This window comes from Simochromis diagramma, unplaced genomic scaffold (assembly GCF_900408965.1).
Source record: "Simochromis diagramma unplaced genomic scaffold, fSimDia1.1 OVJJ01000457.1, whole genome shotgun sequence".
In the NCBI taxonomy this organism is placed as follows: domain Eukaryota; kingdom Metazoa; phylum Chordata; class Actinopteri; order Cichliformes; family Cichlidae; genus Simochromis; species Simochromis diagramma.
In genome coordinates, this window is record NW_024387277.1 from 1,155,170 (window position 1) to 1,173,166 (window position 17,997).

Genomic DNA, 17,997 nt, shown 5'->3' on the forward strand with positions numbered 1-17,997 from the left:
CTGTTCAATGTGCCCCTTTTTAACTTTTAGTACCTGCCCCTTTAAGCATCTCTGCACGGCCCTGCAGTTTCTTTATATAAGCAAACTTGACTATCAGTACTATATTTTAGTTTCAATTGCAAAACTGTGCCAATTTAATGTTTATGGTGTTGACTAAAATAAACAAGCATTAGTAATATGGATATTTAAATTGTTTGTAATAATTTAGTGGAGAAAAACCATAATAACTAAATTCTGAATAGATGGAGTCATTTATCTGGAACCAGTGGGTGGTCAAAATAGCACACCTTCAACCATGAATCAATATCCATCCATTCGCTTCCACTTATCCTTTTCAGGGTCGCGGGGGGCGGCGCTGGAGCCTATCCCAGCTGTCATAGGGCGAGAGGCAGGGTACACCCTGGACAGGTCGCCAGTCTGTCGCAGGGCCAACACACAGGGACAGACAACCATTCACACTCACATTCATTCGCACATTCACACCTAGTGGCAATTTGGATTATCCAATTATCCTATCCCCACAAGCTGCATGTCTTTGGACGGTGGGAGGAAGCCGGAGTACCCGGAGGGAACCCACGCAAACATGGGGAGAACATGCAAACTCCACACAGAAAGACCCCGGCCTGATGGTGGAATTGAACTCAGGACCTTCTTGCTGTGCGGCAACAGTGCTAACCACCGTGCCACCGTGCTGCCTATGAATCAATAATAAGGTAAAATTTTAACACTACAAAGTTTTAAATTTAATATTTCAATAACAAAAGGAATTAAATCCACAATGATGATGAGTGAGTTCAGGAAGTGATATTACAGCATTTACGTGGACAAACACAATCAAACATCACCATCTAGTGACCACACAGGACAAAGTAAACATGTAGTTGCAATTTTCACTGTCATGACCATCTAATTTCAAACTCTACATCAGTGATTCCTAAAGTGTAAGCCCATAAAGTGGGTCACACAAGTTATGCAATTTTGTTTTCTACAGTAACTACAAATTTAATTTAAAAAAATGTCATTTGTATTTTGTAAAACTGTATAACATACAAATTTTATAAAATTGAAATAACCACCTAAAATCCATCCATCCATCCATCCATCTTCATCCGCTTTATCCGATGCCGGGTCGCGGGGGCAGCAGCCTAAGCAAAGAGGCCCAGACCCCCCTCTCCCCAGCCACCTCCTCCAGCTTATCTGGGGGAATACCAAGGCGTTCCCAGGCCAGCCGAGAGATATAATCTCTCCAGCGTGTCCTGGGTCTGCCCCGGGGCCTCCTCCCGGTGGGACATGCCTGGAACACCTCACCCAGGAGGCGCCCAGGGGGCATCCTTGTCAGATGCCCGAACCACCTCAGCTGGCTCCTTTCGAGCCTTTCCACCTAAAATTAATTAATAAAAAAAATGCTGATGCAGATGTTGGTTAAGAGTAGATCCACAATGTTAACAACCCTGCATCTATTTTAGTAATAAAAGGCACTATAATATTGACACAGTTAGGCATAAATTACACAATCAGTAGTTTTATTTATTATGTGAAGCTTCAGTTTAAAAAAATATATATATAAAATTCTGATCACACATAAGTTTAAATCTTCATGTGTACAAACCTAAATAAAATTTATCATGTACAGTCTGAGCCTCCATGGCTAAAGAAATCAAGAGTGGAGCACCACCCAACAAAGTCAATCAAATAACTAGACAACACAGATGAGAAAAAACAGCACAACAGTGAGCCCACAGCAACAGTCACGAGACCAAAGAAACTGGAAACTAAGACACAATTTAACCAACTCTCCTTCAAATAGTTGTTTCTATTTCAGTTTAGTGAACAGTGTTTTCAGAATCCAAAAGACAAAGTCCAGCATAGAGCGCTGGACCCATGATTTGTCATTGTATCCAAATTCATTCCCTAATATACCTTGTAACACCAACTCCTCCCCCTCTCCACTCCACCTCACAGTAACAACGTCCAGTCAGACTCTCTACTCTCTACTTTTCTGTTCCCCTCAGATAATGTGTTTGGATCCAGTATGATTTCATGTGAATATTTTAAGAATCCATTGTGTTCGTCTACATTTTTGTCTTTCAATGCCACGTTTTAATCTTAGCATTTGTTGCTGTTTTCTTATTTCCTGTCCTACTTTGAATGTCTTGTGTTACATGTGCTTTGTATGTAGTTCTTTTCTTGTCTTCTGAGATTAGTTAGCTGTCCTCCCTTTTACCTTTGCCCTCTTTATCTGCCTGCATATATATATTGTCTGAGCTAAAACAGTACTCATCTCTCAAAAAAATTTAAACTTTAAATTTACCTGAGAATCGAGGATCGTAGACTGACGGCTTAGAGACTTGTTTTTGTTCTGTTGGCTGGAGGAAGAAAATTTGTTTCCATTTTGTGCATATTAAAGATGATAATGATGTTCAAAAATATTTGGGCAAACTGTCTTTTATATTACAGGAGACCATTTTCGTAACTGTGGCACCAACTCTAACATTTTTACCATCTTCAAACTGAGCTGTCATTTGTTTTTCAGGTTAAACACACATGGTCCACTTCCAATCATTCTTTGTATGTGAAAGGCTGATAACTCCTCCCTCTTATTCCTAAACCACAGCAGCTCCAGACTAAATGTATTTCCTGGTTCCCTCCCCTTTAGATCTACAGTTTGAAGATGGGTGTAACCAACATGTGGTGACGTGTAAGAGCTGACAGGCTCCATTCACTGCAGAAACATGTTGTTGAGATCAGAGCTCAGACTAGTTTCAGTTATAAGGAAGAGAAACTCACACAGTCACTGACACTGAGAGGAGAAATGGCGCAGAAAGGAGTTCAGCTGGAGAGTGAAACAATTTCTTGTTCCATCTGTTTGGATTTCCTGAAAGATCCGGTGACTATTCCGTGTGGACACAGCTACTGTATGAACTGTATTAAAAGTTTCTGGGATGAAGAGGACAGGAAGGGAATCCACAGCTGCCCTCAGTGCAGGAAGACTTTCACACCGAGGCCTGTCCTGGAGAAAAACACCATGTTTGCAGCTTTAGTGGAGCAGCTGAAGAAGACTGGACTCCAAGCTGCTCCAGCTGATCACTGCTATGCTGGACCTGAAGATGTGGCCTGTGATGTCTGCACTGGGAGGAAGCTGAAAGCCATCAAGTCCTGTGTGGTGTGTGTGATCTCCTACTGTGAGAAACACATTCAGCTTCATTTTGAGTCTCCTGCATTTGAAAAACACAAGCTGGTGGCCCCCTCCAAGAAGCTCCAGGAGAACATCTGCTCTCGTCATGATGAGGTGATGAAGATTTTCTGTCGTACTGATCAGCAGAGTATCTGTTATCTCTGCACAATGGATGAACATAAAGGCCATGAAACAGTCCCAGCTGCAGCAGAAAGGACTGAGAAGCAGAAGGAGCTCGAGGTGAGACGACTAAACATCCAGCAGAGAATCCAGGAGCGAGAGAAAGATGTGAAGCTGCTTCAACAGGAGGTGGAGGCCATCAATGGCTCTGCTGATAAAGCAGTGGAGGACAGTGAGAAGATGTTCACTGAGCTGATCCGTCTCCTCCAGAAAAGAAGCTCTGATGTGAAGCAGCAGGTCAGATCCCAGCAGGAAACTGAAGTGAGTCGAGTCAAAGAGCTTCAGGAGAAGCTGGAGCAGGAGATCGCTGAGCTGAAGAGGAAAGACGGCGAGCTGGAGCAGCTCTCACACACAGAGGATCACAACCAGTTTCTACACAACTACCCCTCACTGTCAGCACTCAGTGAGTCTACACACTCATCCAGCATCAATATTCGTCCTCTGAGCTACTTTGAGGATGTGACAGCAGCTGTGTCAGAGACCAGAGATAAACTACAGGACATTCTGAGAGAGGAATGGACAAACATCTCACTGACAGTCACTGAAGTGGATGTTTTACTGTCACCACCAGAGCCAAAGACCAGAGCTGGATTCTTAAAATATTCACATGAAATCACACTGGATCCAAACACAACTCACACACATCTGTTATTATCTGAGGGGAACAGAAAAGTAACATTTATGAAACAGCAACAGTCTTATTCTCATCATCCAGACAGATTCACTGTATGGTATCAGGTCCTGAGTAGAGAAAGTCTGACTGGACGTTGTTACTGGGAGGTGGAGTGGAGAGGGGGAGGAGTTGGTGTTGCAGTCGCATACAAGAATATCAGCAGAGCAGGGGGGGGGCAGTGAATGTGGATTTGGAAACAATGACATATCTTGGGCATTAGATTGTGACACAAACAGTTATATATTTCTGCACAACAATGTCCAAACTGACCTCTCAGGTCCTCGGTCCTCCAGAGTAGGAGTGTACCTGGATCACAGAGCAGGTATTCTGTCTTTCTACAGCGTCTCTGAAACCATGACTCTCCTCCACAGAGTCCAGACCACATTCACTCAGCCGCTCTATGCTGGACTTTATCTTTATGGAGTTGGAGCCACTACAGAGCTGGTGTAGTCTTTACATTTTAGAAGCTGAGAAGTTCAGTGGTCCATTGATGTGTGAAAATAATATTGCAGTGATTCAAACTGTACTTACATTTATATACCTTACATCAATATAAATCTGAATTTGTTCTTATGGCTGATAATCATGTGAGTTTAAATGATACTACTCTTCATATGCAGCATGTTTGAAATCTGTCATCAGTCTGGTTAGTGGTTTTATTCTGTAGTTGCTGTAGTGGGTTGTCAAATGCAACAATATATTGGAGCTGCAGTGATTCATCAGTTAGTCAATGATTAGAGAATTGATTGTTTTATCATTATTTTAGTCACATTTAAAGCTGGTTGCAGTTTCTGAAATGTGAAGATTGTTGATTTTCTTGATCATATATGACTGTAAACGTAATGTCTTTGAGGTTTGAACTTTTAAAATGAAACAAAGCAATGAATCCTCAAGGTTTTTGATATTAGATTATCATTATTATATGTAAAGTGATGACATTTAATGTCCTTTTTCATATGAAAATCTATTCACATTTGATCATTTATACATGTAAATATCAAAACTAAATAACACAGGCCTGTATATTGTGGGGGATAGACATGTTTCTTGCCCTGAGCTGTGTCTGGCAGGCAGAGCGTCTCCACAAATCTGAAGCTTCTGATTTGGAGAAAATGAGCTGAGGGAGACACCTGGTGGACAAACACAGACATGACAGGAACAAAGACTAATGTGCATAGCGGAGTAAAACAGCTAGAAATATTTGTCATGCTTCAGAAAAAAGGGTTGGAATTTTTTTTTTTATATGATTGTTGAATATGTTGCATTGGAATTGATTTTTACTGATGGATGATTCGTTGTAAAAAGTTTATTTCTGTGTTATTATGATTAAAAGTTAAAACAAATATATTGTACACTTTTTGATTGACAGAGGCAGAAATGTCTCTGTCCTGCATGTAAATTTGTCCCGTAAAGTTGTTGAAATAATAAAAAATATAAAATACAACTCAGTGTTGCCTGTTAAGCTAGAGAGGTCTTTGTTGGGAAGATACTTACACAATTCATAAACCAGCAAGAAGACATTTTCCCAGAAACAGAGTTTTGATTAGTGGACTCGACAAACAGTTTGAGGCTGATTTGGCTGATATGGGTGAATATTGTGCAGATAATGATAATGTAAGACATTACTGCCATGTATAGGATGGATTTTCTAAGTATACATGGGTCAGGTATCTTCAAACCAAGGCAGGAGCATCTGTTGTATCTGCTTTTAAGGATGTTCTGAGTGAGAAACTTCAAACAGATGAAGGCGAGGAGTTTGGTATAATATCACACATTTCTCAGCATAAAGCTTTTACTGTTTAACCTCAAAGCGGTTTGATTTGAGGCCTGTAGTGACAAAATAATAACTCACCCTTAAAGGTGTTAAACCTAAATTGACGAGTCTGTTTTGAAAATGTAAGGAGTAGAAAGTAAAACGTCAGAAAAATAAGTACTCAAGTAAAATGCTACTACAAATTCTACTTAAGTACAGTAAAGAAATATTTGTACGCTACTTCCTTCCTTCTTCTCAAGGCCCTGATGCTGATTGCCACACTGTGTTTATGTGCTAAAAGAGAAACCGTTTCCTGCCTTGTTACTAAAACTGATTCTGAAGCACAACTTCACTAACTCAGAGGGTAGAGCAACCATTGCAGTTTGTCTCGAAACAACTGTAATCTCCAGATTTTGACTTTTTTTTCTAAAGTGAATTATGATTTGAATCTCAAAACTGCAACTTTATTTTCAATGTGACCCATAATATTTTTTTTAATGTGGCCCTAATACTCCTTTGTGCAACAACAATTAACTCGAGAAGCTTTATAAGGTAAAGACCCTACAATAATGCAAAGAATACAGAGAAAACCTAAGAGTCACATGACCCATTATGAGCAAGCACTTAGGCGACAGTGGCGAGGAAAAACTCCCTTTTAACAGAAAGAAACCTCTAGCAGAACCAGGTTTACCAAGGGGTGGGAAGTTTTAAGCCTGATCTTAAAGCTAGAGAGGGGCTCTAACTCCTGAATCCAAGCTGGAAGCTGGTTCCACAGAAGAGGGGCCTGAAAACTGAAGGCTCTCCCTCCCATTTTACTTTTAAACACTCTGGGAACAAGAAGTAGGCCTGTAGTGCGAGAGTGAAGGGCACAAATGGGGTGATATGGTACTACAAGGTCATTAAGATAACACCGGGCCTGATTATTTAAGACCTTGTATGTGAGAAGCAGGAGTTTGGATTCAATTCTGGATTTAACAGGAAGCCAATGAAGGGAAGTCAATATAGAAGCTATATATATACTGAGCTCTAAGACACTTTATCGCTTAAGGATTTGCACATTTCACGAGGGGTGGGAGCAGCTTGAGCACCTGAGACTTCCTCCTCAGGCTCATCAGATGTGTCTGTGTCTTCTGATTGATGCTCTATACCGTTGTCCTTCTCAGAAACTGGATCATGCATATCGCTATTCTGACCTATGTCCTCTGCCTCATTAGGAAAGTTATGGCCGAGAACCTGGCTTATTGTGTCTTTATTTTCTCTTGCTGAAATCTGGAGTGTGTACTCTGTAAGTCACCATCTAATCCTAGCTGGCCTGTACATGCCTTACATGTCTGCATATTTTCTTTTCAGTCTTTGGAAGCAGAATATTAGTGACTACCTATATATAAACAGGCAAAGAGAGAAGGTCCTGAATAAATTCTCTCTCTGTGTGTCAGAGAGCTTTCAGTGTGTTTATGATATCAATTTTGGTAGTACGTGTTGTTTTATAGTAACAACAAAGATCATTATTTTTGTCAGACTATTTTAAAATGTTGTAAAATTTATTTGCTTTGTTTTCTTTAAATAAAAGTTCCACACAAAGTCATAAGGCCTGGATGGAGTGGACACAGTTAAACTGTACCTTTATACAAACCAGGTGAGAAATTTGGGTGTAGTGATGGACGCAGACCTAAACTAAAGTCCTGATGCTGGTCTATAAAGCTCTGAATGGTTTAGGACCAAAATACATCAGTGACCTCCTGACCCAGTATGAACCTTCCAGATCCCTCAGGTCATCTGGATCCGGTCTTTTATCAGTTCCCAGAGTCAGAACCAGACACGGAGAAGTTGCATTCAGCTTTTATGCTCCTTATATCTGGAACAAACTCCCAGAAAGCCTCAGATCAGCTGAAACACTCAGTTTATTTAAATCCAGGTTGAAGACTCACCTGTTCTCAGCTGCATTTGAATAAAGCACCAAATCCACACTTTTAAGCTTAAATTTCAAAACTAACATTTTAACTACTGATTTTATCTACTGTTCTGATTTTATCTACTGTTTTTTTAATCAATTTTAAATCATACTTTTTGTTTTTCAATCTCTCTGTAAAGCACTTTGAATCACCTTGTTGTTGAATTGTGCTATGTAAATAAACTAGCCTTCCCCTGCCTTGCCTTATACCATACAGTCAAGAAATGTGAATATAATTTTAAATATGGCTTTATCGAAGATTATATAAAGATGAACATGAAAAGTTATTTGGTGAAGAATGCAAAAGATAAAAAGACAAAAATATAATGTACAGTTTATTATTTTTTCGGAAGAGGGCTAATTAATAGCAAATTAAGGCATTATAACTGTGACTCAGTTTTGTAACTATAATCAGAGTGTAGATTTCGCCTCGTGTCGCTTTGCGGCGCTGTTTAGAATTGATTTCTTTAAATCCAACAGAGCGCTTTAAATCCTTCAGGTAAACAACGTGTGGTGACCTTCAAAATAAAATACCTTAGAATTTCTTTGGTAAAGGTTGACTGTCAGAACAGCTGCTGGACATTATTTATTAATGAATTAAAGCGAATTATTGGTGAATTAAAGTTTTAATCGAGCATCACAGACTTATAATTAAAAAAGTAAAATGCTTTTATTTTGCAGAGTAATAACCGGAACTAACAGTCCACATTTCCGTAACTTTACCAGTGGACCGTGGCCCAGTCAAAACAATGCAGCCGCGCTGGCCTGCTGCTGCACTTAGCTTTAAATCTCCAACAAATTATTAACGTGTGCGCGCACTCAGCCAACCGCCTGTAGCTTCGCTTCGGTCAGCTCACGTCGCGTCACTCCTGTGGTGATTTCTCCTTTCAGTTGTGCGCATTTAGGAGGTTTTTCGTGGGTGTTTCTCATCGAGTTAACGGTGGAGGCTGGAAATGGAGACTGCTAACAGGCGTCTGCTGCTAGGTAGCCTGAGAGTAGAGGAGGGGAGCGGCTAAAAACAGATTTTTTTTCTTTCTTGTGGAAAAAGGGGAGTATAAGCGAGTTAAACACGCTCCTGGTGGTTTTGCCTTGTAGCATGGTGGAGTAGGAGGCTCCAGCGTTGAAGCTACCGGGCTCCTCCGACCTACCGACACACATCTCTCTCTCACCCCGGGGAGGCTCGTCATGGCCCCGGGCTCGCTGGTGGCGGCCTGCCGCAGCCTGGCCCTCTCTACGTGGCTGCTCTCCTTCTGCTTCGTCCACCTGCTGTGCCTGGACTTCACCGTGGCCGAGCGGGAGGAGTGGTACACCGCCTTCGTCAACATCACCTACGTGGACCCGGCCACCTCGGAGCTGCGCACCGAGAAGACGGAGTGCGGGCGATATGGCGAGCACTCTCCGAAGCGGGACGCCAAGGGGGTGTTGGTCCTGCCCGCAGCACCGCTCGACCGCCAGGCCTGCGACCCCAACACCCGCTTCGCGGTGCCCGCTCAGGCCGGGGCCTGGGTGGCGCTCATAGCCCGGGGCAACTGCACCTACAAGGACAAGATCCGCCACGCTGCAGCCCACAACGCCTCTGCGGTGGTCATCTTTAATGTGGGCTCCACCAACACGAACGACACCATCACCATGCCTCACCCAGGTAGATGATGCTCTGCTTTATTCACCCCAATAAATGCGCATTTAACTCGATTTCCTCCCTCTGAAGGAGGCTTTGTAGAGCTTTTCTAAGTTGGGTAGTTTGCTGCTGGGGTGAACTATGGGGATTAAAGGTGACGTGTTCAGTGTTTCTCTTAATTTCTTAATAAAAATGTCATGGAAAGAGTCCAACTCACGAGGTCTTTCTGTTATACGGATGTGTTGCATCTTTCAGAGTCATTTAGTTTCATGTCAAGTCCAAGGAGGAGTGCACTCACACTGGGGACTGCTTTACTGTGGACTCTGAGAAATAGTTGAGGGTAAAATGTAGAAGTGTGTACAGGTTAACTTGGTGTCAAGTATAAATGTAGAACATAGCCATACTGACACCACCCATTGGTTTGACTCATTTTTATATGTTGTGGTTGGTGTTTTGGTCTCACCTGTTGGGGCAAGAAATTTCCCCATTTAGATTAGAGCAGGGATGGCCAACTCCAGGCCACAAGGGCTGGAGTCCTGCATGTTTAAGATATCAGTTCATTACCAGAACTTCAAGACATGTTGAGGAGGTAATTTAGCCATTCAAGGACACATCTAAAACCTGCAGGACACCAGCTCTTGAGGCCTGGAGTTGGCCATCCCTGGATTATAGGGTGAAGTGAATGGCTAGAACACTTAACAAGTTAAGTCTGAAGTAAACACACTCATGAAATCTCACGGTTGCACCCACCAAACCACCCGTCCGTCCATTTCCTGCTGCTTTTCTAGGCAGTGGCAGCCTGAGTAGAGGAGCCCTTCCTCTCCTTGTCCACCACCTCTGGCTCTCTCAGCTTTCTCAGGCCAGTTGAGAGACATAATCTCTCTGTCATGTCAGGACATGACATGAGCCTACCCAGGGCCTCCTCTTGTGAGGGCATACCGAAAACACCTCACCCAGGAGGCATCTTAATCAAATGGCTGAACCACCTCAGCTGGCTCCTTTTATTGTGGAGGGATAGCCAACCCTGAAGCAGGAAACTTGTCAGTTCACCCATAAAAGCTGTTCTTAAAAAGAAAGTACTCTCTCAGTCTCTTGAATACTTCGAGTCATGCTATCCTTTCCTTGTGACAAGGAATAGCATAGACTCTGAGTTTCTCACACTCAAGACTCCACAGCATTGAGCTGAAGCTTGCCGTTCTTGTTCTGCTCCTCGGCCTTTGTGAGCTCACCCTACTGACACATGAACCAGTTCTCCACCTGCCGCACGTTCTGGTTAGAGTGTGTCTCTTGCTCACTGAGGTCTTCACATCTGAACAAGGTCCAGCATCTTCAGGGCGGTGGAGTTGGCGAATTGCACAGTCTGATCAGCGTACTGGCAGGAAGCACAGGCGCTAAATGATTATCGGCGTTTGACCTTTCATAATAGTCCCGCAAGGATTTTTTTGGGTCGTAAATTGGGGAAAAAAATAATAAAAATAAATCACAAAATACACACGATGTAAACCAAAGTATGGGACCTTTCCTCTTAATATTTGAGTTCAGTCTTATTGCCACAGACGTATGAAATCAGGCACCTGGCCATGCAGTCTGCTTTACAGAGTGGCTCTTTTTAAAGACCTCGCTGAATTATGAGCGTGGTGCTGTAATCTGAGTCCACCGCTGCAAGAAGTCTGCTCAGTAAAAGTTTGAGTTGGCTACACGGGTAATAACACCCCAGTTCAGGACAGAGTGTACAGTTATTTGAGTTCATTTATATTCATGGTTGTGACTCTATATGTTTATATTGTATGTCTATGAATATTAACATTTTCCTCATGAACTGATGCGGGCGGGCATGCATTTGAATATCTAAAAAGTGAGTTGCACAGCAGATTCAGGCAGGAAATCCAAGATTTTCTAGCAGAAAAGTTTTGGAGTTTGGAACAAGGATGCAGGTTTGTTATAAAGAAGTCCATCATGTCTAAAAACATTAGTGGATTTGTAGATGACCTGTATGTAGAAGGATCATTAATGTTGCAGTCATCTTTGTCTCCAGGTCTTTGATGCTCAGATTTGTACCATAAACACACCAGGATACATCTGCCTTTCATCTCCTTTGACATATGAGGTGCTTATTCTGTTAGTGCTGTACAGACTCCGCCCCCTCATGTCTTTATATTTTGCTAGGAAAATGGGAAATACCTGCCTTACATACTGTATTTCCATGTATTGAAATACAGTATGTAACAGGTGGTACAAATTAAGTGAAACTGAAAGTAGGGCTGGGCCATATTATACCGTTCACGGTAATACCGGTATAATGTTAGGCAATGATAGGAAAATGAAATATCGCGATAGAATGAGTAAAACGCGCAAGCGCAGTGCCTTTGTTTTCATACGCACATGGCCGATTGTTGAGTGAAACAGATGAACCAGAATTGGTTTGTAAAAATGGTGCAACTTCCGTGATGTGGAACTGGTTTGGTGTTTGTCCGTCAGATACACGACAAAGCACATTTTTTTTGCAGAACATGCAAGCGGCCGTCGTTATTGTCGTATTTGTCGGACTAAGATGCTCTTAAATCTGGGAGTAATCTGGGTCCTAAACTCCGTATTCTTCAGGTCAAACGAACACTGCAGCATCACTGAGAGTTAAAAACTGTCTAAATTCTTTCATCTTGAATAAAACGATCAGCATTGCTGCTTTACCAGGTGTAACTATGAAGTTTAACTTCCAGGCATCCATGAAAACAAAATTTATTACATTTAACGGAGTTAGAAGTTAGCAGGAAGCTAGCGGAAGTTAGCTCGCTAGTTTCGCTAGTTACCTAAGCATGATATTGCATGTTCTGACAGAGATTTCTGAAAAAAATCAAACGTACAGCTCTGCTATCACTTCCAACATAAATGAAGACAGGAAACTAAACAGCAGTGACGTTTGTAGGGTTACTGAAGTTGGGCTAGCTGGTATATAATGATGTGCTACGTGCTTGCTAGCGACACAGCTATGTTAGCATAACATAAACAGTGAAGCTGGAGGACGAACACTAACACTTTTCCACTTATAAAAGTTAACGTTAAGGTTCCTGATAGTTAGAGACAAATGCAGTCGCATGGCAGGATGCTGTAAACGGACCAAACTTCAGTCAGGAGAACAACTGAGATAATCCATCCACAATACGAGGTTAGTCATTAATATACTGCAACAACATGGGAATAGAGCAGCTGCCAGAGAATTCAACATTAATGAATCAATGGTACAGAAGTGGAGGAAGCAAGAAGAATGAGTTTAATAAAGTTTGATTTATCTGACTGCTTTGTTTCGCTTAATGTGCCTTATAATCCTGTGCACCTTATGGTCCGAAAAATACGTACTGCACACTGCAGTTTAATGTTGCAAAGCACCTCTTTTTAACTTCAGTGGATATTATACATGGTTATGCTCAGGATATGTCAGCCCATTTCTACTGGAAATGTCTTTTGGTTAAACTTTCAGCAAGGAATTTGCATTTGCACTGTTACATTTTTATAAAGCTTTAATGTACATAAAAACCAGCTTCTTGTTTAAGTGAAAATAAATGGAAGGTTGTCTTTTTGCGCTAGTAATGTTGTGGAGTTGTATTTTGTCTCGCATCAATTATATCGTCAGTTATATCGTTATCGCAAATTTTCAAATATATACCGTGATAAATATTTTTGGCCATATCGCCCTGCTCTAACTGAAAGTCAGTATTTGATATGATGACCTTAATTCGTCAACACAACCTGAACTATCTTGTAATTTCTTTAAGTAGTCTTCAGGAAAGGTTCTCCAGGCTTCATGTTTTGGGTCCTTTTAGTTCTGTTCTTTATCGTGATGATCCAAACGACAATGCTGAGGTCTGGGCTCTGGGACCAGTCCATGACCAATAGTTTTCAACTATGTGTGTGCATTTTTTTTTCCTTCCTATCTGTGTATGCTTTTACTGTATTGGCTGTTTGTTAGGTAAAACTGGCATGCTGAAAAATAAAGCTGTCATCAATCAAACGCTTTCCTGGCCGTACTGCATGGTGGGTTATAATTTGACAGTACTTCTCTGTGCTCATAATTCCATCAGCTTTGAGAAGATGCCCAACACCACTGGTTGAAATGCAGCGCCAAACTGTGGCAAAGCCTCCAACCTGAGATCAACTGAAGGGTCAGATGCATCTCGCAGATCTGGAGTCGGGTTTTTGCTGCTTATTTCTGTTCTGTTCTGAAGCCGGCTACTTCATCTTTTGTCCGCCACTTGTATCGTTTCCAAAGCATCTGTAAGGACTGAGAGATGCTGATTTTTCAGCTAATAACTCTTTAGGAATCACTTTGTTGGTGCAAAAATATTTAACGGCTGTCAGACTGTATTTTTCAAACTAAAGAATTGGGAACAAATTATGTACTTGTGTAACAGGCTGCTAGTAACAAAGTGCATAAATGCAGAATTTAAAATATTTGATAACTCGTGTTATTTATTGACACAACATTGGTCCTGTGAGTTAGGTGGGTTTTTTATGCTTAAATGATTCATAGGTCAGTGTTAACAAACAACAAAACAAAACTGGTCTGTTGCAAGGACTGATCTGAAAATAGGTGCAAAGGCAGCCAAAGTCATAAGAAAAATGTTGAAAGACCTTCAGAGAGCCTGCAGAGCTGTTGCTCAAGACCAGTGTAAACAAATTAAAGGGAAGTCTGACTCAAAATGTAAAGAAATGAGGGCAGGACTTGTGCACAGTGCTGTATGTGTGGCACAGTGGTACTTACAGGCATAGTCGCTTATCGAACAGACCATTTTGAGTCCGAAGATCCCCTCTGTGTAGTAACGATCACAAATGCAGACTCGTTACAGGTTGAATGGGCTCAGCCACCAAGGGCTCTTTCTGTGAAGCTGTATTTTGTAAAGTTTTGTCAAGTCTTCTCTCTCTTGTTTGAGATTTAAGTTTTCAGGATTTAGCTCATAGAAAAAAGAATATTTTGGAGACTTCTTAACAAGAAAGTAGTAATTTTTTGACCTTTTATTTGCATCCACTGGGTTGGAAGAGATAGAAATCAGAGATATTCTCAGAGTTGCTGACTGAAGGTCTGTGATGCTTCTTTATCAGTTTATTTCCATTTGTTAAACGATGCTGTCAGTGGTCATCCACACAGTGCCTCTCTGACAGAAACAGTCGTGTGGATCAAGGATTCCCAGCCCCGCTGCATCCACAGTGACTGATTATGGAAAACAGGCTCCTGTCATTCGATTATGTCCAGAGAAACTCCATGTGACGTTTGATGTTGGTCACGACTTAGCACTGAGTTACATAACAGGGCTGACTGCTCTGTAGCACCGTAAGTGGTGTTCTTTTGAGTCGCTCTGCTGCTGAGTGAAGTAACAGCTGTTTCTCTGACAGCTGGAAACTCCTTCAGGGATCCCTGGCAGGCCTACACACCCACATTTAGATGCCATGAATTCAGGAAGGGGAAAAAAGCCCTGGGTGGTTGGTTTGCTTTAAACAGTTCACGTTTTTCTGTGTCCAGGTTATTTTTTGCAAATCAGTCTTTGCACAGTTGAGTGCCAGTTAAATAATTTTTCCAGAAGTTGAACAGCTGGCCGGTCATCCACAAGTTCAGCGACGCTGTGTTGTTTGGACATGTAATCATTTGGCTTCTTATTAAGAGCTGACTCATGTACTTAGTGAGGGCCATCACATAGCTTTTTCTTTAGTTTTTGCCAGAAAGTCAGATTCAGTTAGAGCAGGGGTCAGCAACCTTTAACACCCAAAGAGCCATTTGGACCCGGTTTCCACGCAAACGAAAACACTGGGAGCCGCAAATACTTTTTGACATCTAAAATGCAGATATCACTGTATATATTGTTTTTTACTTTTATGCTTTGTGTGAACAACTAAGGTGTGTTGCTTATGAAATCCATGAAGTGCTACAGAGAAAATTACATTTTATTTATGTAATGAACACATTTTGAACTCTTAAAGAAATATAACAAAAGGAAAGACACCCAGCTGAACTACAGTGATCATTATTAAAAATAAATTATTATTATTTTTATATTTCAATATCACAATAATCTTCCAACTTAGAACTACAAGTTTAAAAAGAACTAACATAAATAAAATACACTTCAGCTAAATACGTCTAATTTATTTCCCCAATCCACGCGGAGCCGCACTATACGGACTAAAGAGCCGCAGGTTGCCGACTCCTGAGTTAGAGCACTGCTGCTGAGACTTCACCGGGTGCCGGTTTATCTCGCAGGCTGAGCAGGCGACCATATGCCACAAAGGCTAAATGCAGCAGCCTGGGTTGGACTCTGACCTGAGGCCCTGCTTGGTTTCCTCCACTCGTTCTCTCCTCCTGCTCTCCTGCCTCTTCACCACATTATATAACAACACAGTAACATTTTTGACTGGAAACTGACTTCACTGATCAGCAGAAAAGCTGCAGATTAAATACTCGCAGTAGGTGAGGATGAATCACGATTAATCTGCTGATTAGGTTTATCATGAATCATCTGCAGAAGGCAGGCAACTGTGCAAAATGTTTTTGTTTAGAGTGTGGTCTTGAACCTTTGTTCCTTTATCAAACAGTCGGTCCTAAACCAAAAGATGCTGTTTACTGTCCAGTCAGCTCTGACCAACAATTATTTGCAGGGTTTTTGCTGCACAATAAAGAAAAATTAACTTTCTCCAAAGGAAAATCATGAGAATTGCAGTTGAACTGATTTCAACTAAACTTTTCTGAGGGGCATTTCTTAATTGAGCAAAAAACTTTGGTTCTGTTTTGTGTTATTAAATGGTTTGAAACAAGCAGGAAAATTATTTGCTTGCTGTTAATAATTCCAGTGTAGTGCTGACATATTTTAACTGACTCCTGCACACTGTTAGAGCAGCACGGCATCGACGTGCAGCCTGGACAGCACCAGCAGCTCTCTCTGCCTCTCCAGGCTTTTGCTGCTGTTTCAGGAAGTCTAGCAAACGCAAACAAGCCTCAAAAATGTGAAGTTGAAGGTTTGCAAACACGGGCAGCCAATTAAAAATATGAGTGTAAATAAGCTGAAGAGGATCCTGTTCAGCATGCTGAAATGACAAACAGTGAAGTTAATGTTAGAAACATGAGTCCTGAGGCTCTGCAGAGAGGTAATGCAAACATTAGTAAAGTGAAGCAGCGGTCCGAAGACAAGTTTAACTGACTGGCTCATGATGTGTGGATGGCTCTGACTTACAGTGGTCAAGTTTGTTTATAAGCACATTTAAAAATAACAAGTGTTAACCAAATAAGAGTAGCACAATAGGAGCCATAAAGAAGCATAATACAGAAAACAGACTGATCAGGCCACAGACGGGTTTTGGTGAAGTTGTAAGTTGAAGGGCCAGACTGTAAAGGCTGTAATCTGAGTACAACCAGAAGCATCTGGTCAGCTGACCTCAGTGATCTTTTAGAAGATCAGAAAGGTAAGAAGGTGCAAACACAATTTAATGACTTAAAAACAAACAAAGTCTTCAGATCGTTTCTAAAATGTATCGGGAGCCAGTGTTAAGAAGCCAAAACAGGGGACGTGTGGTCTGATTTGCGGGCGCCTGTCAGGCGTCGAGCCAACGCATTTCGAATAAAACGGCTGTAGATGAGGAATGAGTGTGCTGATTTGTAAAATACTCAGTAATGAGGTGCTGATATGACAGAGGCAAGAGAAAAAGGGAAGAATTTGCTCCAGTTTTGAAATGTGATTTTGAAACTCTGCTGTAAATGTTTTAATTTTTAAATAGTTCAACCAGCAGAAGGACGGATGGCTTCATGCCTCTGTCCAGAAGGGTGCACAGTGATCACGTAACAGGTCCTCTCCTACATTTTGCCCAAAGCCGAGCTCACGTTTGTCCTTTTCCAGGCAATTTTTTTAAAGGCATGTTTACTACTGAGCCTGCAGTCATAATACTCCTCAGTACAAACACTTTGTTTTTGGTGATTCGATTAATTCATCCTGGATGTGGTTGCTTGTAGCCATTCTTGGCTTCTCAGTAGGTTTTTGTTTTTTATTAGTTTGTGCAGCACAGCCAACCAGTGACAACAAAACTTCCTATCTGTACATCACCCATTACTATAACCTGTGAACTGTGTCATGAGCCACTGTGTCCCTGCCATTCTGTTTCTCGCCTAAATAATGAAGTTCCACATGAGGAAATCCCAGTCACAAGGCCTTAATGTTTTCTCCTGTTTTCTGTCTCTTCTTTTCTGTCACACCACAACCGGCAGCCGACCTCTTTACAATTTAATGTATTTAGAAATTAAATTGAATTGATTGACGTGGACAAAATAACATTAGTTTTAACTTTTTATCTCTTGAAAGCCTACGAGAACCCTGCTGAGAGGTTTCTGTCACATTTCCGACCTGCTTATAGAAGAAAATGAGGTGTGGGTGGTCTTTGCCTGTGCAGCCACCCTTGGAAAAACCCAGAAACTATTCCAGTAGTCATGATTGGATGGATGGATACTTTATTGGTCCCATAAGGCAAATTGTTGTTGCAGCAGCATGATAAAGAGTAAAAATAACACAGCCTGCAATAAACAACAAATAACGCAGTTGAAATAAAAGTGACTCTGGCACTCTGGAAAACTGAGACTTTATTTAGCTTCTCGGTCAGTTTATGGCAAAATAAGTTG

The 17,997-nt window shown here is 41.5% G+C and overlaps 1 protein-coding gene and 1 pseudogene across 1 annotated transcript in view; both read left to right on the top strand.

The window, feature by feature from the left end:
• The first annotated feature begins 2,627 nt into the window (after positions 1-2,627).
• On the top strand, positions 2,628-5,604 carry LOC120715694 (annotated as a pseudogene).
• A 2,844-nt stretch (positions 5,605-8,448) lies between these two features.
• Positions 8,449-17,997, top strand: part of LOC120715696 (RING finger protein 150-like) — a 28,321-nt gene continuing 18,772 nt past the window's right edge. The window contains exon 1 of the mRNA XM_040002776.1: positions 8,449-9,374. Within this exon, the coding sequence (XP_039858710.1) occupies positions 8,918-9,374 (457 nt within the window). The 5' untranslated portion in view covers positions 8,449-8,917. The remainder of the gene's footprint in view (positions 9,375-17,997) is intronic.